We start from the raw sequence: 22,635 nt of genomic DNA on the forward strand, positions 1-22,635 counted from the left end.
AGAGGAGTCCGAGCGCTGTCGGTGCTTACAGGGCCTGAGGGTACTTGTTAGCACCTCGTAACTGCTCCCTATAGTGACATCAATTACATCCCGGCAAGGACGGCGTTGCCGCGAAGGAAGCGCTCGGGCGCTGCTCCAGGGAAGCACCGCAGCGCCAGGAGGAACGCAGTTAATACAGGTCTAGCCAGCATCTCTGATCTAGGTCACCGCCTCCCAGCTACAGTGCTGCAGCAGAGATTATTGCCTGGAAGAGCTTATAGAAACAGAAGAGCCTGGTCACAGCAAAAGCATCTCCATTTGAAGTGTTTCACTGCTGGATGCAGTTCTGGGAGGCCACTGCCCCCAGCCACACACAGTAACCATCCCCTTTTGCTTCATCACAAGGTTTCCCTGACCACAGCAATAAGCAGAGCTTTGCTGTGAAAAATGAACTTGCAGAGAGCTGGAGAAGAACAGCTGAAGATGTGACCAGAACCCCCTGTAATCCACTATTCAGGATGCTGCTGCATGGCAGGAGTTAGGGGCTGCTGCAGTACAGCCCCTGCTCACACACAGCTCTCCCCAGAGCTTCTTTTACAAGCTGAAACAGTAGAGGGGCCAGAGGCTAACAAAAAAAAAAAATAAAAAAAATCAAGTGAAGCACAGATTTTCAACATCCCTTCACCTTCTCTTACCACCTCCTCCTCCCTGCCCCTTTCCCCCTATGAAGAGACAAATCAGTCTTGACATAACATTTATTGAGTATTTCCACTCTAGTGGATGAAACGTCTGTACAAAACCAAACATTTCCTTAACTTACTCAAACCAATCTAGAAACAGTCAACTCAATTAAAACCCACTACAAACACAATAGCTTCTTTGAAGCCATGGTAACACTTAAATACAGTTAAGACTTCAATGCAGAAATTTGGTTTGTTAGAAAGCTCAAGGGAGCCTTAGCTTCTCAAAGTTAAAAAAAGGCAAAATTGTGTTTCACAGATACAGTCCACTGGAATCACCAACACTGGACAAGTTAAGTACTTCGAGTCCTGAGATAACAAGGAATCCTGGTATCCTTTAGACAGTCTTCTGTTGTCCTTTCTTGCCAATGAGAGACTTGTGGATATGCGGTATTACACCTAAGAAAGAGCAACAATTAAGACCACATGATTTCTCAAGTTTTCCTAAACTTTGTACTTCAAATGAAAGTGACAGCACTAAGCAACCTGTAGTCTGAGACAGTTCCTCCACCCAACCAACCACAAACAGCAAGCAACTGACATACCACCACCAGCAATTGTTGCCTTGATCAGAGAATCCAACTCTTCATCTCCTCTAATGGCAAGCTGCAAGTGACGGGGAGTGATACGTTTCACCTTCAAGTCTTTGGATGCATTTCCCGCCAGCTCAAGGACCTGGGACAAGACCATTTTTGAACAGTTACATAGTCAAGTGAGACCAACAGCACAGTCTCAGCTGTTTCAAATACTATGTCACCGTTAGTGACACTGAGATAGCAAACAATGCCTCTTCCAAAAGGGTTCCTCCTTTGGAGCTCTACATTTAGTTTTCCCAATAAGAAGAGTATTTACAGGAGATATGACATGCTGTAATGGTCCATTTTATAAGTTACTTCACACTTGCATTTTTGCTGCAAGTCACAGCACCAAATTTGTGTGAAATGCAGAGCATGCATATTTCATGGTCTTCTGATAATGTACGCACTTGAAACTGGCTCAAAGCAAGTGAAGAGCTCATAACCCAGTCCAAACTGGCAAAATACACCAGGCTCTGGTCATTATGGCATTTGGGAGTTGACCACCCCCTGCAGGTTTTACCTCAGCTGTCAAGTACTCCAGGATTGCAGCACTATACACAGCAGCTGTGGCTCCCACACGTCCATGGCTGGTTGTCCTAGACTTCAGGTGCCTGTGGATGCGGCCAACAGGGAACTGAAAAAAAAACCAGAAGCATTAAAAGGCTGTGACAGCAGAAAGCCACTGCACAAAACCACATCCTGGGCTGCGAAGTCCCAGTGGCAGACACACAAGCTGTGTTTCACTTGAGAAACCAGTTAAGGACACCGCATTTCACACTCACATCAGCAACTTCACAATTTGCAGCACAAGCAGCAGCAACAGCCACATGGTTATTAATTTGCCTCCTGCACGGATATGCAAAAAGGTCTAAAGCCACGTCTGGCTTAAGATCCTTACACCACTTGGGACAACTGGCAGACACAGAGTGCAAAGGTTCCACGAAGTGCAATCAACCAACAGATGGAAGACCTGCCTGACTTCACCTCACCCACGCCCCAGCCCCTGTTCACCTGCAATCCAGCCCGCTGGGAACGGGACACTGCTTTGGTCTTGGTCTTCCCGGAGTCCTTCCCAGCTTTCCCGCCAGCCTGGCAATGCCAAGAGAAGATCAGGAGTTGATGTCACCCCCCAACCCCGCCCTCCGCGCATGCGCCCCGCTTCCCCCCCCCCTCACGCGCAGAGGGGCACGCGCGGCGCCGGGGCGCGTGCGCGTCGGCCACTGCACAGGCCGCTCCCCGCGCGCATGCGCGGCCGCTGCTCCCCGTCCTGTCCCCTTCGGCGCCAGTGCGCGTGCGACCGCCCCCCCCACCCCCTGCTCCCGCCGCGCGCCGCCCGCGCCCTCACCCGCCGCTCCGGCCCCCGCGCGCTCCCCCGCCACCCACAGCGGCGGCAGCGCCTCAGCCCCGACAACCCCCGGCGGCAGCGCCACCGCCACCCACCCGAGCGGCCCCCGCGGCTCCTCACCATGGCGAACCGGAGCGCAGCGCCGCGAAGGTGGGTGGCAGACCGAGGCAGAGAGCGTCCCGCACGCAATGAGCTCGGGCGACAGCACCAACCTACCCCGACCCGCCGCGATTCAAACTGCAGCCGCTCCCGCCTTCCCCCGGCCCTTTATAACCGCCGAGCGCGCCCGCATCCGGGAACCCCGGCCCAGCCGCCAGCCAATGGCCGCGCGCGGGACGGCCGCTCTGCCCCAGCGACAACCAATGGCGGAGCGGGGCGGGGCCGGCCCGCGGCGCGGGGCAAGGCAGAGGCCCCGCCCCCGTTTAAAGCGACAGGCGCGGGTCGGGGGAGGGGTGGAGGGGGGTGTCTGATCCCGCCGGCCCCCGTCTGTGCTGGGGATGGGGCTCGGGGAGATCCCCGGCAGGAGGGGCGCTGGCCAGACTCATCCCGCTCCGTTACCCGGGGTTCTTTATCATCAGGTCCCGCGCCTGCACCAAGTCGCGCTCCGGAGCCGCCGCAGTGCCGTCGAAGCCTCCCTCCCACAGGGGGAGTTAATTGGTTTAGTGTGCAAAGCGCCTCAGGAGCAACCTGAGGGAGGTTAGGTCCCGGGTTTGGGATGAGGGGATGTTAGCGGGGAACACGAGGCTGCCCAGTGGCGTCGAGTACAGATGAAGTCACACCACCTCCTCACGATTCCAGGGGTGGGGGAATGCCGGCAAGGCTGACAGCTCCGCACACGTGCACTGGTTTTCATTTCTACCTCCATCACAAAGGGCCATCCTGCCTCAGACCCATTTGTCTCACTGGGTGTTTCACAAACTATGGCTGAAATTCATCATGAGTTCTGTTCCAAGTGTAACGTTTAATTAATGCAGTGTTTCCTCAGCTTTGGCGCTTCAAATCCCTGCCTGTATTTTCCTGAAATGAAACTTTAACCCTTTTTTTCTTTTTTTTTTTTTTTTTTTGGTGCCATTTTCAGTAAATTATCAGTTAAACCTTGGAGCTCAGCTGAGGGTTTTCTCGGTTAATCCAATTCCTTCAGCTTCAAAAAAGTAACAATTCCTTGTGCTCTTCCAGAACACTGTAAGTCTCTGTTGAGAGAGATGCCACTCATCTGTGAGCATGCAGTGAGCTCAGGGGGAAACCCTGGCCTTTCCCTGGACAATTAGCTCTTCAGGCGGAAGACTGGCAGGATCTGTCATACACTTTACCAATCTAATCACACATTAACACAAGTATTTCCTCTGCCTTGATATCAAAGGGTCCCAAGCATGATGAATACTCTTACAGACAGACCTCTAATGGGAGGTAGAGCTAAGGGCATAACGTTCTCATGAGGATACTCTGCTTGCCATAAGTTTTCCACTTTCTTCAGGTCTTCAACAGTTGAAATACTCAGAGCACTAAGACAGGAAGATATGTGCTGATCTGTAGAGCTTCACTTCAAGATCTTTCGAGCTGTTCACTGGAATAGTAAAGATATAAAACTTTGTACCTCTTCTGCTCAAACGTCTGACCCCAAATACTTGGTCCCCTGGTTACAAAGGACCCTTTAGCTGAACCTCCAGACAGCCTGAGGCCACATCATCAGTGCCTTCAACACCCGAGTTTCAGTTTGGGCATCTAGTACTAGCTGCTACCACCTCAGGATGGGGAGACCTACTTCCAAGCACATGCACAGAGAGGCAGGACTGAATTGAGAGCAGATAACGCCTACATGCAGGGATCTGGCAGTTTGTTTTTATGTAACTGTCTGGTGCTTCTATCTATTTGAAGCTTCATTTGTTTATATTCTCCTTCAGCAAGAAAGAAGATAAGAGGGTTTGAAGGGGGTTAGAATTTTTTTTTTAAGTTTAAAAACAAGCCTCAAGGTTTTACAGAAGCCTGCAGAAGTTTTCACTCAACAAGCACAACTTGAACTCCCCCCTCTGCTATTTAAAGACATAAATGAAAACTAGTTTAGGTACACTAGGAACACTGGGAACAATTCCAAAGCAACTTCAGACCCAGTTGTGAGCACAAATAACCTCAATCCCACATGAACAAAGGGAGTGCTTACCACCTCCATCTTCCTGATGATATTTGTACCCCAAGCCTAGCCCCAGGTGTCTTATCCAGTGGGAAGAAGGAAGATATGCTTCAAGGGGGACAAAGCAGAATAATAGGCTTTTATTGGCCTAATTAACATTAAGAAAGTGGAAAATCTCTCTAAAAGGATATATTATGGGGAACCTGGTGAGAACAGATGCAGTCCGCCTGGTGTGTACCTTGTGTAATGGTGTTCAATATGCCTTAGGAGAACTGGGGTGTAGTGCTGCTTTCTTTTCTACTCTACTACTTAGTATGATTTCCTTGGAGAAAAACAATTATTTTTACTTGCCTCCAAAATATGAACACACTGTACAAAGCAGGTACCAATTCTCACCCTCACTAAGTACTGGACTATGATCATGGTATTATTTGGACTATGTTGAATTAATTTCTTTCAGGATTTTAGTTTCTGCAGAAGTGGTGGAGATCATCTTCATTAGCAGACTGATGAAGCATTCCCAGAAAGCTCTTTGTATCACATCCCTCAGAACTTTACAGTTTCTGAATCCTGAACAAGTTTAAGTAGGAGATACATGCCTAGGTGCTCAGCTTTGCCATGGCATTGCTGGGATACAATATCTGTGGAACTTCAAAAGCCAGGTGTCAGAAAGCATTTGAGAAATTATTTTTTAGGTGACAGCTAAGCCGAGTCAGCTCATTTTTTAGTATACAGGTTTTAGTCAGAGGTTTTAGTATGCTGAACTTTGACCTAACTCCCCTTAAGTGAGTAATATAGTTTGTCAGGGGTTTTTTCAGCCTGTAGCCACTGCTTACTTTCATTTAGGCTGTAGTTTTTTGTGGCGAGATCAATTACAGTATGACTTGTATTTGCCCCTGGAGCCATTCCCCCTTGCAGAGGGCTTCCCTGCTGCCCTTTTGCAGGATCTCTAGCAAATGAAAGGGTTCTGCTGAGCTGGGTCTCTCTGTTGGCTGCTGTATTTGGGTTCAGGAAATTCACATCCTCTCCTGTTGCACGGCTGTGTTGTGCATAGTGATGAATGGATTCAACTGTTCGGTTTAACAGATACATTTATTAATCTGGTATCTCTAAACAGCTCCACACATTGAAAGAATGAGATACACTGTGAGATATGTGGTGAAGGGATTACTGTGAGCATGGTGGCCTGCTGATGGGATGATAAGCTATCTATCTATAGGTTGTAGATGATCCTGATCACTGCAATTCAGATGGAAGAGGAAGTGATCTAGGGTGTCACAGTTCTATTCTGCCCTTGACCATTACACACGGCCTTTATAATCACTGTATTTGTAACTTTTTATATTCCTCATTTACATATAAAGTGTCTGCCCCCCCATTAATGGCGGCAGCTAACAGAATATTTGACTACATTCTCACCTCCACTTCTCCAGAAGAGTATAATTTGGCATTTGAAATCCTCCATGGCAGAAGATGAGAATACAACCACCTTGCAGACAAGTCTTGCTCTCCTTCCCCAAAGTATGGATGCCTCTTTGGTAAGATCTGTGCCTCTGGAGCATACTTGGAAACACTTGTACATGATGGTATACATTTATATTTTGCAGGTCTAGTGAATCACCACCAATTTAAAAGAATCTAAATCTGTTGCTGCACTGTGTTCATGCAAGTTCTTTTGAACTTGACCAGACTGTTGCATTGATAAACTGCACTCTTTGTGAATATCTAATCATGAATGAGACCAGACTTACAGTGTAACCCACTGTATTGGTGCATCTGGGATCTCACTGAATGCAACCAAACTTACAGTGCTGAATTGCTTATAATAAAAAATTAGGCCTAGTTGCACCCAGCCTCCCTGAGGGCTAGCTGGAAAGCAGGAGGGTTTATTTTCTGCCAAATTTCTATTCTCTTTACTCAATACAGGGCTCTGTAATAGCTCTGCAGATAACGCTTGCATACTGATTTCAGAGAGACTTGAACTACCCTTATATCTACACTGTTCATTATACTCCTTTGTATCAGCTATTAATAGTCATAATGACTAGCCTGAATAGATTTTTATCTTGTTCTTGTTTAGCCAGCTCTGAAAGGAAGCTACAGCTAGTTAGGCAAAGTGAAATGACAGTCTGTCAGAGACAGTGGCAGCCAGAACTCCTTACCCTCATCCTTCCATTGTCTTACACAGAAACTTGTCCCTCAAAATTCTCTTGTTGCTACGTGCCTTGGTCCTCACCCTTACCCATATTTGAGCTCCATTCAAAATAATTATATTTACATGATCTTTTGTGCTGGCTACAAAGCCATATGCAAGGACCTACTCCAACTGTGTTCAAGTTAGGCAACTCTCAAGTGGCTCTAATTTGCCACGTGATACCTATGCCCAGAGGACATTGCAATTAAATAGGCTTTTACCAGACATAGCAATTTGGTTATACCAAATTCTTTTCCTAAGAAAGCAACCTGGAAAAATGTGAAAAAGAATGTGTTTTCCTGAAGGTGCCTTGTTCCAGAATTTCAATCAAAATGTTCCTTTGCAGGAGCTGGAAATGGTTCTTCAAAACTTGTTCTGTGAAAATGAAAGGGAAAAAGAAGAAATGCCACCTGCCCTTTGGAAGAGCAGAGAGAAAATTCATGGCAGACTTGCCCTTTCCTTGCCAAAGTCATTGCAAGTAGAGGGGATCCAATTCTTTATTGGTAGGAGACAGCTAGTACAGCCATCTTTTGTTTCTAGTGTGACAACCTGGTTTATTTCTTCCTCATGGTGTAAGATTGGATTTTGTAGAGAAGTAACTGAAGCTCACAACTGGAATGAGATCCTGTACTGCACCTGGCTTGTGACACAGACAGCATGGCTCTCACTGAACAATGCATAATTAATAATATGTTCTCATTTTTAGTCATCTGCAACAAAGAACTGCAAGCCCCAGGGTCTGTTTTACACCGAGAAAAGTACTGATTTCCCAGAGCTAGCTGAGGTGTCAGTACAAATATAACTGTTACCAATACACCTTTAAAAATAGTAATAAGATTAACTCTGGAGTTCACTTCTGCCAAAGTTGGAAATTGTAGCTAAGGGTGTATCATTCCTAGGAAGAATAACTCCCAGAGGGGTGTTATGTTTTTGTTTTTGTTTTTTTTCTTCATCTTTAAATTCTAGTAATTGGAACTGAGAAAAGAAAAAAAGGTTAAGTAGATATTACCTTCTTTCGTCTCTTCTTTGCTGCAGCGAAGGGCCTTCTGCTCTGGGCTTGTTTTGGAAATTTCTGAGTTTCCTTAATGCAGAGGTTTGCACTTGGAAACAGTTGATCTTGCGCTATGACTATTACTGTCCAGTTAAATTTGATATACTGTGAAAATGGTTCACACTTTGATCAGGAACATAAAGATGAATCTCTTCAACTGTAGTGGGGCTGTGACTGACCAAATGAAATTGTCCCAATGGTGGCAGCATAACACAAGAAATAAAATATGAAACTATGAAGGGTTTCCTCTTCAGTAAGGTTTTTAGGCTGAGTCATCACAACCAAAGAGATATCCTTGTTCTTTGGGGGTGGGGTTTTCTTTAAAACCAAAGCACGGCACTTATCTTCCTGTAAAACTGGAAAGGAAAATATTTTATTTTTTATGGTCAGACAACCAGACAAGGTCAGCATTTCACATGAGATGGACCTTGTCTGCCAGGCATCTGGTTAAAATCCTCTGCTAGGACTTCAGAATAGGAAGGTAACACGCATTAGGGATCTTGCATTAAAAAGAGGTGTTTTTTAGATGCGAAAGCAAAACAAAATTTACCATCTGAAATTTACTAGGTGCAGTTACTGCAAATGAATAGAGGCATAATTATGCAGCTATAAAATATCTGACTTTAACAAGTAAGCTCTTTTCTAGCTTAAAAAAATAAAAATCCCATCCTGTCAAACTTTGTGTGGGGATTTGTACGTTCTGATAATTTCCTAATTGTATATCATTGCACGTTTTCTAATTTTCTCACCTGGGGCTAGGCCTGCATGTTCTTGCATTTGTCCAAAATCCATACATGTAAAAAGCAGAAAAAAAAAATGTAATCAAATTTGTCAAATATAACAATTTACTGGTGAGGGCTTGCAACACCTGGGACCAGTCTGAAGAAACAGAAATATTCAGCACAAGGAGAGTTAAACACTGGTGATTTGCAAGGTTTTCGTCAGAAGCATCTTCCTTTTCTATGACTCTTCAAGGGGATGTGTACCCATCCCTCTTATCTTAGTGAAGCAGCTGGGCTACTGCTGCCATAAATCAGGAGTGAAACCGAGGGATGGTGATGGGTAAGACTTATGGCAGGGCGGTGGTGGTGCCTGGTGAGAGGGAGCAGACCAGGTTAAAATGAGGCGCTCTGACTCCCTGCAGGAAGGAGAGATGGGGGACACGAAGCCTGCAGTGCGGCTGCGACAGAAGGGATGGGGCAGTGCTGATCCCTGTGGGGCAAATCCTTGTCCTGGAGGTGGGAACCCTCACCCCAACAGCTCAACATGGAGCAGCTGGGAGGTAAGTGTGGGGATGGGTTCAGGGTGGGAATGCTGGCACTGGGTGTTATGTTACACCCTGCCCCTGAAAGCCACTGGTGCTAGAGTGGGTCAAAGCCACAGGAGCTCCTTGCACACAGCAGCCTCTCAAATGCAAGTCTTGGGACGCCTTTCTCTGCCTGGGGAGTGGAGGCTTTTGCTAGCAAACAGTAAGGTGGCATCTTCAAGTGCAGTCGTTATAGGCAGAGTTTTTAGGTGTTCCTCTTGATCATATTTTCGATCCTGTACAGTGGGCTTGGGCACATGGGTGATGGCACAGGCAAGATGCTGAAGCTGCCCTGTAGGAACCAGCCTGATTTGTGTCCCTCACTGCCTGTTTCCCCGGCATAGCCCCACCAACACTACTGGGCTTCCCCCATGCTTTAGAGCAGCCCCAACTATGCAAGGTTTGAAAAATGCAAAGTAGTTTCTAATGAGTCACCACAGAAGAAAAGGGTGGGATGAGCAACTGAGAGCTCCCCCCAAGACTACAAAGGTGGTTTCAGGCCAGTGATCTGCTTCACACCCCTGCATGGGGCAATGCAACAAGCTCCCCATGTTCCTTCCTGCATTTGAGGTAGACTAGCACTTATTGCCTGGCTGAGGTCCCTGAGGAGCTCTCATTTCAGGGACTGTTGGTACACTGTGCCTTTAGTCCCCCATGCTGACTGTGAGGGTGAGGGCTACAGACAACCAACATGGAAGAAGCCCATGGGACTTGGACCTCACTGATTCATCCCTTCTCTAAGGAGATCTCACTTCAGGTGCCCCCCTCCATCAGCAGCTGCTTTTTGAGAAAGGTCACTCAGTTTCCCTCTCTTTTGGTCTTGGAGACACTTAAAATAGCAGATGTAGCCACAGCCACAGCAGAGGGCAAAGGAGTATTTTTGCTCATGTCTCTGCTTGTGTGGGACTAGCTATGTGCTTGTAGGTGCATTTTCAAGTTGGTGGGCAGCCAAGGAACCAGTGTTGGTGGTGCCATCCTCCAGAGCTGGGATCAGTGTGCTCCAGCACCTTGTGCACCTGCCTTTTGTCACGCATAGGTCTTGGTTTTTCTCACCCTTTAGGAAGGTTTAGGAAAAGAAAATAGAAAAAAAGCCCAAGCCACCACCAAAAAAAAAATCAGATTAGAGATGCTCAGTGGGCCATTTCTAAAGGAACTGCCTGTGAAATGTCTTGCTTGCCATACCTGACAGTGCCTACACAACTGCAAAAAGTTGAAAGCCTCCCCTCAAAAAACAGCTTGGGACAAAAAGTGGACATCCAGTGGTTCCTGAGCTATCTGCCTCAAAGGAGCCAGGCACAGTGTCTCTGCAATAGTGAGATGGAAGCTGCCAGCAGTGGATGGCTGATCATCATGGACATTGTCATGGAGAGGTGGTGTCCTGCAGGGAGCATTCACTCAAGGATGTACCCCAATGGCAGTGGTGCATGATCACAGAGGTTTCCCCTGTGACCTGCAGCACCTTGCCCTCCACATCCTTTTCCCTTTAGTTTACTAGATTGCTGTTACATGTATTGGATATACCAGACTTGCAATAGAAGCAGCTCCTCTCAAATGCCACATTTCCCACTCTTTGCATTTCCTTTTGGACTTGCCTTGGCTTTCAGGGACTTACATACCCATCAGCACATACACAGTGCTGCATAGTTCACACAGCATCACACAGGCTGAATGGGTATGATGGTGTGTGTGTATCAAAATTTCCTACATCCCTAAGCTTATCAGTCAGAAAATCAAATGTTGGGGCATTTGCGTGTCATTATCGCTTACCTATTTTATTTGCTTAGCTTTATTAGCTAACTAGGCTCATTTAATCCTCAGCATTCACTAATCCAAATTAGTGATGGGCCCAAACTAGGATCTGGGTCCCAATTAGGAGCCAACAAGTTCTTACCAACATGCTGCCTCCAGCAGTCACCACAGCTGATCATGGTGCATGGGAGTGCAGGAGCCCCCACAAAACATCAAGGAAGTGCCACACCCACATCACCTCTGTCCTTATGCCCTACAGGCAACTGAGAAGCAGATCAGTATCTAAATGTATCATTTGCTTTGCAATGGTCTACATATACCTGAAGTGCTATACCGTGCCCCCCCCCCCCAAAAAGAGAGAGAGTTGCTTTTTGCATCTTTCTCTGTCAGTTGTGTCAAACCATCCATAATGGCCAGAAGAGCCCCTGACAATTACAGCTCTTGCATCTTGTCCTTTGCAGCTGCTTCTTGTCCCTTTGGCTCATTCTGAACATGGTGTGGTGACAAACCCACATGCTGTAGCCATTAGTCACAAGTACTTGTAGCAAGAAATTATCCCCAGATGAAAAAGTGAGCTTGTTCTGCAAGAGCCGTGGTCAGGCCCTGGACAGGCCCTCATACTTGTTTCTGACTTGGCTGTTAAAATGGGCTTCTCATATCTTCTCTGCTTCTGCATCCACAGGAGAGGAATAGTGGTATGCAGAGAGTCTGCAGGTGCTTTGGCATGTCCCCATGAACATCAGGTCCAAGAATCCATCATTGCTTTCACCAAAGCTACAGGGCTGAAGGCTGAGGTATTAGTGGTCTCCTCTGGATCCCATACCATCAGTGTTGCATCTCAGCACAGGGTTGCACTGAGGGACCTGATCAGCACTTGCCTCCTTGTTGTTCTCAAAGACATGTCTTCCACTCAGGACTCTACCTGGTCTCCATCTTCCCATGTAGTAGGAAAGGGTTTTACCTTCTGCAGGGCTGGCACCATTGGCGAGACATCCTGCATTCCCCTGCAGGGAGGCAATGGGCTCCTGGTAACCTGTGCAGGCAGGAGGCTCCACATGGGCCTCCTATAGCGTTTTCCTAAGCCTGCTTTTTTGTTCCTAGCCAGGCATCCCTGACTCTGCCAAGATGTGGATGCTTAAGGTGCCAGCTCCTCTCACTGGAAGCTAATAGCTAGCTCCCCGAACAAAGAAAATCCAATTTGGCATCAAAAAGGAAACAGCCTAATTCTAGTCTCTCATCTTTTTCCCTGCTGGTTCAGTTCATCAGACTTTTTGCTGATTTATACCTTGGATGAAAGAAGAGTTTCAGACCAAAGGTCATTCTCCTGTCACGTGTGGATGTAGGCATGTCCTTACTGTAACACAGAATGAAAGGCTTTATGAGCCAAGGATGTTCACAAAGGGAGGGAGATGTGGAACTCCTGGAGCAGGTCCAGCAAAGGGTAACAAGGATGATTAAGGGATAAGGATAGGCTGAAGGAGCCAGGCCTGTTCAGCCTTGAGAGGAGGCAACTGATAGGGGACTTCATCAGTGTCTATCAGTATCTAAAGGGAGGGTGTCAAGTGGAAGGATCCAGGCTCTTCTCAGTGGTGCCAAGCAACAGGACAAGAGGCAACAGACAGAAACTGATGCACAAGCAGTTTCATCTGAATGTGAGGAAGAACTTTACTGTGCGTGTGACTGAGCACTGGAACAGATTGCCCAGGGAGGTTGTGGAGTCTCCCTCACTGGAGATATTCAAGATCTGTCTGGACACAATCCTGTTTGATGTGCTCTAGGATGACCCTGCTTGAATGGGGAGGTTAGACCAGATGACCCACTGTGGTACCTTCCAACCTGAACCATTCTGTGATTTTGTGAGTGCTCACATCCATATGCAATGCTGTGGGCAGTGGTGGGCCAAGGACCTAGCTGCCTGGGGAATGAGACTACTTCTGGCAAGCCTCTTTGATAGAATGTTTGTAAAAGCCTGATGGCACCTTATGATTTTTTTTCCCTTTTTCTTGAATAGGACCACTAGAAAATAAAATTATTGTAGTTTCCTTTGCTGTAGCAGACCTTAAAAGGGAAATTAACTCAGGAGCTGATGCACTGCTCACTGAATTCAGTGGGGCTTTTTCTGCCAGCTTCAGTGGAAACTCTGGAACTGGCTCTCTATCGAAGGTGACTTTGGTTTTCTGTGGTTATGTGAGACTTTCCTCCCATTTATCTGTGGGGAATAGCTTTGGGAGGCTTCAGAGCTCAGATGAAATATTTGCTGTAGCTGGTCCTCAGTTTATTTTCTTCCTTGCATCATGACTGTTCCTCTTTTACAGTTGGCAGCTGTAATCATCGCTGGCCTCCTCCTGCTCTACATCCCACTGTGCTATGAGAATTTCCATTTCCACGTGGCTCATTTGTATGCTCGCCTGGGGTACCCCAATGCCCAGCACATCCTGGGACAGAGGTATTTACAAGGTAATGTTTCTCCAATCCATGGCTAACTTGCTGCCAGAGTAGGTATGCTTATAAGCCAGAACTACAAACATGGCTCTGTGGTATGTGGTACCACCACACTGCTGGATTTTGGATGCTGTATTCTGTAACCTATCTGTGACTTTGATACCTTGTCTCACACCCAGGAACCGGAGTGGAAAAAAATGAGGACATGGCTATGCACTGGTTCAGGTGAGGCACAATTCTTGCTGTCGGAAATTGGCTTCTTCTGGCAAAAGGCTACTGTGGCATGGGAGAAGGAAGAAGAGCTGGCAGTGCTTTGGGGGACAGCTGCACTGAGCTGTCCTGTGGCAGCGGGAGGGAGGTTCACAGGTGGCAGCAGGGAGATCTGGAGCTCCCAGCTTCTCACTGTGGGTCATACACTTTGCTCCACTTTCTCCACCTACTATTGCTATTTTTTTAAATCAGTGAAAGAAAGAAAGTGTCTCAGCAGCAAGAGTGCAGGGAATGCTGGTTTTGCTGAATAGCCTTTTGGGGAAGTTTGAGCTGCAGGTGGGCAGCAGGGAAAATGCACAGGCGCAGGAGGGGAGTGAGCCAGGAACTGCTGAGGCAATGGAAAATCAAGGTACAGCAACGTATTAATTTCCTGCTCTCAGCACACCTCCCAAGAGGTTTCTGCCACATAAGCGAGGCAGCCATGCCTGTGTGTGCATTTGCTGTGGTACCCACAGTGGTCACACTTGTAGTAGGAACCTGAGCTGCATCCCCTGAAATCCTAACAGTCTTGGTGAGAAATGGAAAGAATGAGAGATGGAGGAAGTTACTGTGCTACCCAAAAAGTGAGGGGAGAGGAGGGGGGCACGTTAGATGTTTCCTCTGTGTCTGCTCAGGACATAGAACAGCATCAAGCTACAGGAAGGGCTGAAATAACTATGCCTGTAACAGCAGGAGTTGTAATCAAAGAAGGCATCATTAAGGACATCCCTACCTAGAGAAATGCTGAAGCCTTCGTGCCTTTCTGAATAAAGATGTTTTCCAAATCAGGGCCTGAACATTTTGAAGGAGTCACATTTCAGAACAGTGAATTATACATACCTTCTTCCTTATTTGCTCTGTCGTGGTTTAACCTCATCTAAGCAACTAAGTACCACACCACCGCTCACTGATTTCCCCACTCCCCTCCCAGCCCTGTGGGATGGGGAGGAGAACTGGAAAAAGGTAGAATGTGTGGGTTGAGAAAAGAGCAGTTTAATAATTGAAATAAAGTATAACAATAATAATAATAATAATAATAATAATAATAATAATAATAATAATAATAATAATAATAATAAAAGAGAGGAATAAACCCCAAAAAACACAAGTGATGCCCAATACAGTTGCTTACCACTCATTGACCAATGCTCAGCCTGTCCCCAACAAGTGATGGGCAGCTCCTGGCCAACTCCCCCCCAGTTTACATATTGAGCATGACACTATGGTGTGGAATATCCTTTTGGCCAGTTCGAGTCAGTTGTCCTGGTCATGCTCCCTCCCAGCTTGTACACCTCCCCACTACCAGAACATGGAAAACTGAAAAATCATGGATTTAGGGTAAGCTCTGCTCAGCAACAATCAAAACATCAATGTGTTATCTACATTGTTCTCATACTGAATCCAAAGCACAGCACTGTACCAGCTACTAGTACCTCAGCCAAAATCAGGACAGCTCTTACCTCATTTTGAAATGTTCAAACTCAGGTTTTCTTCTTCTGTATGTCTCTTACCATTGACTTTGCTTGTCTCTTCCCCCCTGTAGGCAGGCTGCGGGACAGGGCCATCCCCACTCCTCCTTCAACCTGGCGGTGGGGGCACTCAGAAACATGACCATGGCACTTGAAGAAGGGTAACCTGAGTTAATCCTCTTCCTTCCCATTACAGCTGCATTCCCAGCTCCTCCTGGGGAGGTGGGGGGGAAACTGGTGCTGTAAGTACTCCACGCATGAAGCTACTCCGGCATTTCTAATGCCCTCTTCTTGTAATGTCAGTAATGCAGCCCTACCTGCAGAGGAAAACCAAAAACTCCAGTTAGTCCAACGAGATTTTAAAAATTAAGTGCCACAGTACACAAAATTCCTGTGGTCTGAATGCATATGTGTTTCCATCATGACTTCCCAATCAAGGCAAGGGACAAGACCCATACTGGTATAGAAAGAGCTATTGAAGTGACATGTGAATTTTCTGCTATAAAGACCTGTCTTTCTTTTTGGGGGGGAACTCCCTTTTCGCTCTTATTCCCATCCAGTGAAGTCAATGAGAAGTTTCCTGTTGCCTGCCTGGGGGCTGGGTTGAAACCACTCAGGACACATTTTTCTCTCTGATGTGCCTGTGCACACTTCACACCAGTGTTCCCAGCAAGGCCCACAGCCAAAGAAAACTTGCCTTGTGCTTTGTACATTTGCTGTGGCGACTAGTCCTGGGGCTAAGTGAAGCTAAAACAACTGATGAGTTCCCAACACAGTGATTGATCGATTTTGTGTATTGTTTAGTTTTGATTTTTTTGCGTTTACTCCAAGTCTGAAAATTGAAATTGAGGTTGGAGAGAGCAGTTTTGAACTACATGAAGCTAAAATAGCATTGTTTGGGCAAACCTTGTGGCCAGCACGTTTTGTTTCAATTTCCACTGCATGTCGCATGATGAGGCAGATTCATGTTTTGAATGGGATTTCAAGAGCTCCAAATCCATCTCTACTTCAACTAAGATGAGAAAATCACCAAACCCAAAACACATGTGCTCAGGCCACAGTGAAAAGCAGAAGGAAAATCAGATAATTTTCTGAATAGTGAAGAGTAAACTTTGCAGACATTTTCAGTAGCTGTGTTCCACTTATAAAAGCCTGGGTAATTGAAATTTAGTTATGAATGAATCAAACATCCTCCTAAATTTTCTTGATGAAAGTTTCATGTCCTTCAGGGAAGTGGAGAAACTTCTCAGTGTGGCAGCAGCCCATGGGCTCCAGGAAGCTCAGCAACTTTTGGAAAACATCCTCAAGAGCAGAAACCTTCCCTGATTGACTGCTGCAACACCAGTGCTCGTCCAACCTTGCCAACTTAGCAACCCCACTTTCTCCTTGCTGAGTGTCTTTAGGCATTTGAGTCATTCACTGAACATTGCACTTGCTTTGTACTGGATCTCCATGGTCAGATCTATGGCAGTCATGTGTTGCTGCACCTTCTCTTTTTGCTTCCTGGCTCGCCACTTCTGAAGAGCGTGGAAAAGGTGGGGTGGAGGAGACAAATAGCCTTCAGGGTTACACTGGTGATGGGCATGTGAATGTTTTCGAAAAAACACCACTATGTTTGTACCAACTTATCTGCTAATACTAAGTTCAGTTTAGATCCCAGCGTTCACCTGGACTTGATGTGAGGTTGCTGCACATTTGTGCTACCTGTATTTCATGCTCTGCTTAGGCATTGTGATAACTAATCATGACTAAGCCTTTATCACTTTAAATCAGCATGGCATGCATGCACGATGCCATTTGTAATAGAAATGACAGTGATTTAATAGAAAATATAAATGATGCTCTCACTTAATGCTATCATTCCTTATTGGCATTACCATTGTCATGCCAGTTTTGGGGAAAAGTAATTCAGTTTAATGGAAACTGCCTTCATTTTCAGGTTTAAAACCACAGTGAGCAATTGCATTTCATGGGAAGTGCACTCACTAAACAAAGACCCGCAGCATTTTGCTGGCAATAAAATTGTTTCCCAGGGCTGCCTTTGTTGGTGTGCAATCTTTCCCTTCTTGCTACCGTGATTATCCAGCTCACTTGTTGCACACGTGAGGTCCTGCGCTCCCCCTGGGTGCTTGAGGCCTCGCTGGTGGGCCTGAGACCCAGGGGTTGCCACTGAGGGAGCAAATGGGACAGCAAGCCCGTGGTGGGGGGCCAGGCTTTGGTTTCTGAGAACTGCATTTGTGCTGTGACTTGTAGGCAAAGATGTGAAGTACTTTGGGCAGGCTCCTATTTTCCTGTCCCATCTTGGGTGTCAGCCTCAATATTTTTCTAGAGTGATGCTGGCAACAACTGGGGTGCGTCCCACAGGCACAACGTGCCAGCACTCAGCGTAGTGGAGGGAGGCAGGGGCTGATGGCCACACATTAAGCAAGGGATAGCCAGACTTTGTCTCTTGTTCACCTGACTGTCCCCAATCTGGGCTCCTCAGGGCCAGTTCTGCATCTTGCTCCCAAGAGGAGAGCACAGAGGGGAGGAGACCTGGGGCCTGGCTATCCTTCTGCCTCCCTCAGCCCTGGCACCATGTGCTGCAGACCAATGCTCTCTGATGCAGTGCAGCTGCCTGCTCCCCCTGCTTGTCTCCTTTCTCTTTCCCTTCTGTGCTCCCTCCCACGCATCCCTTTATTAAATCTGGTACCACAAACTGCACAGCAGAGCAGAGCACCAGGAGATTTTCTCTCTTCCTCAAGCAGAAAAGCAAGACACCATTTTCCAAATATTAAAGGAGCTTATATCGGTGGCCTCTGTAGTGGCTGTGGACTGGTGCCCCAAGCCAGGACCCTTTATAGACAGGGGAGTATTTCCCTTGGCATGAAACTTGTGCTGCATTATGTCTGACCTGCTTTTTTTTTTTTTTCTCATGAACACGCATGAGCTGTAGCTCCTGTTTTGGAAACTAGACCTATGCTATACATCTCATATAGAGAGAGACACACCAGTTAAGTGCACTAGGCATCCTTTCCAGGCCTGTGCTACCCTCCTTTTTGTGCCTGTGAGCAGGAAAATGCAGGTTTTTTCCCCATAATGCAGCATCCACTGAGAAAATAATGTGAAGAGCTGTCTCAAAATCCCCACTGAAACTCAGAACCATAGTGTCTTCTGCCACTCCTCTACCCCCGAAATCATCCTCGTTTTCTTCATCCTCCCTAACCACAGCAGCCAATATCAGAGGGACATTCAAGCATGGCTGGGGAGAGCCATATCTCCCATAGTACACCTCCACCAACCGGTGATGCCAAAATTCACACCCCTTTCTTATTGCCACTGGGTTCAGGATGATGCTGTAAGTGGCCCAGATATGACATAAGGCACTGCCTCGGTGAGCTAAGGTGTACTGACCTGGGTATTTGAGGAGCAAATATGTTGAGAGCCTGGTGGGCAGGGTCATTGTATTTTGCAGTGTGGGTTGACCCTGGTTGGGTGCCAGGTACCTACCAAAGCTGCTCTCTTACTCCCCTCTGCAACTGGACTGGAGAGAGAAAATAGAACGAAACCCTCATGAGTTGAGATAAGGAGTGGGAGAGATCACGCACTGATTACAGGCAAAACAGACTGAACTTGGGCATATTAACTGAATTTATTACTAGCAAAATCAGAGGAAAATGAGAAATAAAATAAATCTTAAAAACACCTACCCCCCAGCAGTGCAGGTAGACAGGGATGGGTGCTGAGGTCAGTTCATCACAGGTTGTTTCTGATGCTGCTTTCTCCTCAGGGAAAGGAGTCCTTCTCCTGCTCCAGTGTGAGGTCCATCCCATAGGAGACAGTTCTCCACAAACTTCTCCAACATGAGTCCTTCCCACAGGCTGCAGTTCTTCACAGACTGCTCCAACATGAGTCACTTTTTGCAGGGTGCAGTCCTTCAGGCACAGGCTGCTCCAGTGCAAGTCTCCCATGAGGACAAATCCTACCAGGAAACCTACTCTAGTGTAGGCTCCTCTCTCCATGGGCCTGCAGGTGCCTGCCAGGACCCTATTCCAGCATGGATTTTCCATGAGTTCACTGTCTCTTTCAGGCATCCACCTGCTCCAGCATGGGTCTCCTCCACAGGCTGCAGATGGATCTCTGCATCCCTGTTGACCTCCATGGGCTGCAGAGGCACAGCTGCTTCACCATGGTCTGCACCAGAGGCTGCAGCGGAATCTCCACTCCAGTGTCTGGAGCATCTCCTCCCCCTCCTTCTCCACTGACCTTGCTTCTGTGTAGTTTTTCCTATCACATATTCTCACTCCTTTCTTCTCTAGCCGCAATTAGATCTGCACAATAACTTTTTTCCTTCTTAAATATGTCATCACAGAGGCATTATGACCATCTCTGTTTGGCTCAGCCTTGACCAGCAGCAGGTCTGTCCTGGAGCCAGCTGGAACTGGCTTCTTGAGGAAGCTTCTAGCAGTTTCTCAAGAAGCCAACCCCATAGCCCCCTCACTATCAAAACCTGGCCTTGCAAACCCAATACACATGGAACTTAAGAAATCACTGTTTTCTGTCCCCCAGTTAAAATGAGTGAGCAGGCTTTTGTATGCTGATCAATTTTCCTACCTGGATAGTGTCACTGCCCAGCCCTAAAATGGGCATTAACACTGACCATGAGATTCTGCAGCTACCAGGCAACAAGTCAGCCTCAAGGTTCATGCTGCCTTCACTTCAGTGACAAGCTGTAATTACTGTGTTCATTATCTCAAAAAGAGTTGTTTTGGAATATAACATTTTTCCTTTATCTCAGCTGTAGCCTCCTTGCTGATATACATAGTCTTGTACAACAGGCAAGTGACCTGTCATCCAGTGCTGTCCAGGTGGCCTGTTTTTTAATAAAGAGTAGTAAGAGCTTGACAATAAATCACGAGCAACCTCACTATGTTCCAGCAGAAAAAAAATTACTGTTGGTTTAGTAAAGCCAGTTATCAAACAGCAGGAAGAAGAGGCCATTGCAACTCAGTATAGTGCTGAGAATTCACCAGAGAAAGATGTTCACTGGTTTCCTGCAATTTGCAGGTTTAACACTTGTACTTTTACCTTCACACCATCTCCCCTGAGACACGGGTGTTTTCCACCCTAATTGCTGCCCCTACAATTTCACCCTGGATTTTCTTTCAGTTTTGAGTTTTGCAGTCGATGGCTGAGTCTGCACCCTCACATTCCTCCTGCTTTTTCCTTTTTTCTCCACAGATCTGCCTCACTCTGGCTGTGCTGGCTGCTGGTAGGTGTGGGCACCCTATCCCCCCTGCAGGGAATAGTCCCTGTTTGTGGAGTGCTTGTCCTGCACAGGACCTCCCTGGCAGCTGCCAGCCCTCTTCTCCTTGGCACTGCCTGTACTCAGGCAATTAGAAGGATTTTCTTTCCCAAAACACAGCTCTAATTATAATCTAATTCAGCTTATTTGAAGTACAGTTTGGTAGTATTTCCATTATGCAAATATCAATTTATTATCCTCACATTATGTTTTGACTACAGTTGTGTTCCTAATTAGAGGCAATTTAACTGCTTTTAAAAACCCCATCCTTTCCTCTCCATGCACCCTTACTTCCTTGCAAACCACACAGTACAGACATTTAGCATGGAGTCAGTGATGAAAACCTGCAGTTATCAGCTCCGTTTGCATCACTCTAATTGACTTTCATTATGTTAGAAGCCACTCAGAAAGCATGATTTTTTCTGATTTACTTGGGATTGGAGGCATGAAAGAGAGCAGGGAACTTACTCCAGCTGCATTTCTAACATTTTTCTGCTCAGACTTTCAGGTGGATTTGGTGTGGCTACCCACTCCCAGTAACTGACCACTCTGTTGCCTTTGACTGGGGGGGAAGTTATAATGATATTAATGCTGGTCTGTGAAACACAACAGATTTCTGCCATAAGAGAGAGAAAAGCTGATCTCATGAATTCGACATAAAAAACCCCTAAACCAGGCTGCAATGGACGTATTTGTCTGTCCTGCTTGGTCCCATCAGAAGAGGCACTAGGAAACCAGGACAAAAGGCTATGATAACAGCAATTCCCATCTGCCCTGGTTGAGGGCAATGAGGGGACTGTAGGTTTTGGTCATGGAGGCTGCCCAGCTTGGTGCAGGCCTTAGAATGTGGGCAGAGGAGATTTTCTATGGAGAGAAGTGAGGCAGCCATGGGGACATGTGTGGGTTTAGGGACTAGGCAGTAGGGGTTTATGGAGAGCTGAGCATCTGCCAATTTGTCACCGACATCCTTAGAAATCCCCAGAGTTATTCCTCCCAATGCCTTTTGCAATAACCGTGACTTCTAAGCACTTTTCTGCTGCCACAGCTCAGGGCAGGAAAGGGTCCTACCTGCTATGCAGGTGGCACGAAGGTTTCTGCCTCTCAAAGCATCTCCAGGGCCTACCCTGTTTAATATGGCTGGCATGTTTTATGACAACAGAAATGTTGTTTTACCAAACATTTTGAGGAGCTCTCAGAACTTTCCAGAAAGATGACTTTTAACAGGGGGAAGGGAGCATTACTGCCTGCAATGAAAACCCACCAGAATGATCAAACCCATAGGTGGCTAAAGAAGTGTGCAGCTCTGGCTTTGAAGTGTGTGCTTCAGCAGCAGCTGAACGTTAGGGGTCCCCAGTGGACTTTCAAAAGCTTTGTAAGGGGGGGGAGAAAACAAGAAAAAAGAAAAAAGACTGAAGTGTTCCCGAATTTGTCTACAACATAAATCCCAATACCCCACCCACCTACCAGGCAAGCTCTGTTGATACCAGGGGCAAAATCACAGAATTAATGCTCTGACATAAAATGAAGACAGAGGCTGCTGCACTGTGCCTACAGAAACCCGAGGCTCTCGGAGAGGGCCTTCTCTTTCTGCCCAAAGTCAAGCTTCAGAGCTTTCTGCTCCATTTTGTTCTTAATTGCAAGTGCTATTGAAGTGGGAAGGGTTGTTTTTGTTTTGCCAATCCCCCGACCCCCTTTCAGTTTATTTTCCTCAGGAGACATTATCTTTCATTTGTGGATTTAATTCTGTGTCTGGTAATGGAGATTTACTGTTTGTGGGCAGGTGTGAGAGAAGCTCTGCCATGGCACTGCCACATTGCACCTAACCTCCTCCAGCTGGCAAGGAGCTAGGCTCTTCCCATGGGAGAGGAGCAGGGGGATTAGACAGATCATTTGCACTTGTTGCATCCATCAGGTGTCTTAAGGGCACAGGACACCCCCGCTGACCAGCTTTCTCCCCATCACACTCTCCCACCCTACGAAACTCTGTGGGTCCCTCACTATCACTTTGATGAGAGCACAGGTCAGCTTCCTCACGAAGGAGGTATGGGGAGAAGGAGAAACCAAACATTGGTGCTTGTGTCCAGATGGGAGCAGCAAGGCTCTTCCCAGCCCAGCTCAGCA

The 22,635-nt window shown here is 46.8% G+C and overlaps 2 protein-coding genes and 1 long non-coding RNA gene across 3 annotated transcripts; 1 reads left to right on the plus strand and 2 right to left on the minus strand.

The window, feature by feature from the left end:
- Nucleotides 1-720: 720 nt before the first annotated feature.
- On the minus strand, nucleotides 721-2,949 carry LOC135412963 (histone H2A.Z). The gene is made up of 5 exons (XM_064651986.1): nucleotides 2,763-2,949; nucleotides 2,309-2,386; nucleotides 1,818-1,931; nucleotides 1,265-1,394; nucleotides 721-1,118 (listed from the first exon to the last, which is right to left on the minus strand). Exons 1-5 carry the CDS (start codon nucleotides 2,763-2,765, stop codon nucleotides 1,057-1,059), a joined length of 387 nt encoding a protein of 128 aa, XP_064508056.1. The 5' UTR covers nucleotides 2,766-2,949; the 3' UTR covers nucleotides 721-1,056.
- A 1,216-nt stretch (nucleotides 2,950-4,165) lies between these two features.
- LOC135412962 (secretory immunoglobulin A-binding protein EsiB-like) lies at nucleotides 4,166-17,266 on the plus strand. Its single transcript, XM_064651985.1, has 5 exons — nucleotides 4,166-9,297; nucleotides 13,386-13,527; nucleotides 13,692-13,737; nucleotides 15,305-15,391; nucleotides 16,460-17,266. Exons 1-5 carry the CDS (start codon nucleotides 9,136-9,138, stop codon nucleotides 16,554-16,556), a joined length of 534 nt encoding a protein of 177 aa, XP_064508055.1. The 5' UTR covers nucleotides 4,166-9,135; the 3' UTR covers nucleotides 16,557-17,266.
- Nucleotides 15,367-22,091, minus strand: LOC135412965 (uncharacterized). Its single transcript, XR_010430050.1, has 3 exons — nucleotides 18,920-22,091; nucleotides 18,624-18,753; nucleotides 15,367-15,547 (listed from the first exon to the last, which is right to left on the minus strand). It is a non-coding gene; the product is annotated as an uncharacterized LOC135412965 (long non-coding RNA).
- Between the last annotated feature and the right edge of the window lie 544 nt (nucleotides 22,092-22,635).

The sequence above is a fragment of the Pseudopipra pipra genome, chromosome 4 (assembly GCF_036250125.1).
Source record: "Pseudopipra pipra isolate bDixPip1 chromosome 4, bDixPip1.hap1, whole genome shotgun sequence".
In the NCBI taxonomy this organism is placed as follows: Eukaryota; Metazoa; Chordata; class Aves; order Passeriformes; family Pipridae; genus Pseudopipra; species Pseudopipra pipra.

Excerpts from the sequence above, each read along its gene's own strand:
- LOC135412963 (XM_064651986.1), bottom strand. Across the intron at positions 1,932-2,308 it reads CCCAGCGGGCTGGATTGCAG|TTCCCTGTTGGCCGCATCCA; the intron begins GTGAACAGGGGC and ends TTTTTTTTTCAG. Across the intron at positions 1,395-1,817 it reads TGGAGTACTTGACAGCTGAG|GTCCTTGAGCTGGCGGGAAA; the intron begins GTAAAACCTGCA and ends GTCTTGTCCCAG.
- LOC135412962 (XM_064651985.1), top strand. The coding sequence starts at position 9,136 with ATGAGGCGCTCTGACTCCCTGCAGGAAGGAGAGATGGGGGACACGAAG. Across the intron at positions 13,528-13,691 it reads GGGACAGAGGTATTTACAAG|GAACCGGAGTGGAAAAAAAT; the intron begins GTAATGTTTCTC and ends TCTCACACCCAG. Across the intron at positions 13,738-15,304 it reads ATGGCTATGCACTGGTTCAG|GCAGGCTGCGGGACAGGGCC; the intron begins GTGAGGCACAAT and ends TCCCCCCTGTAG.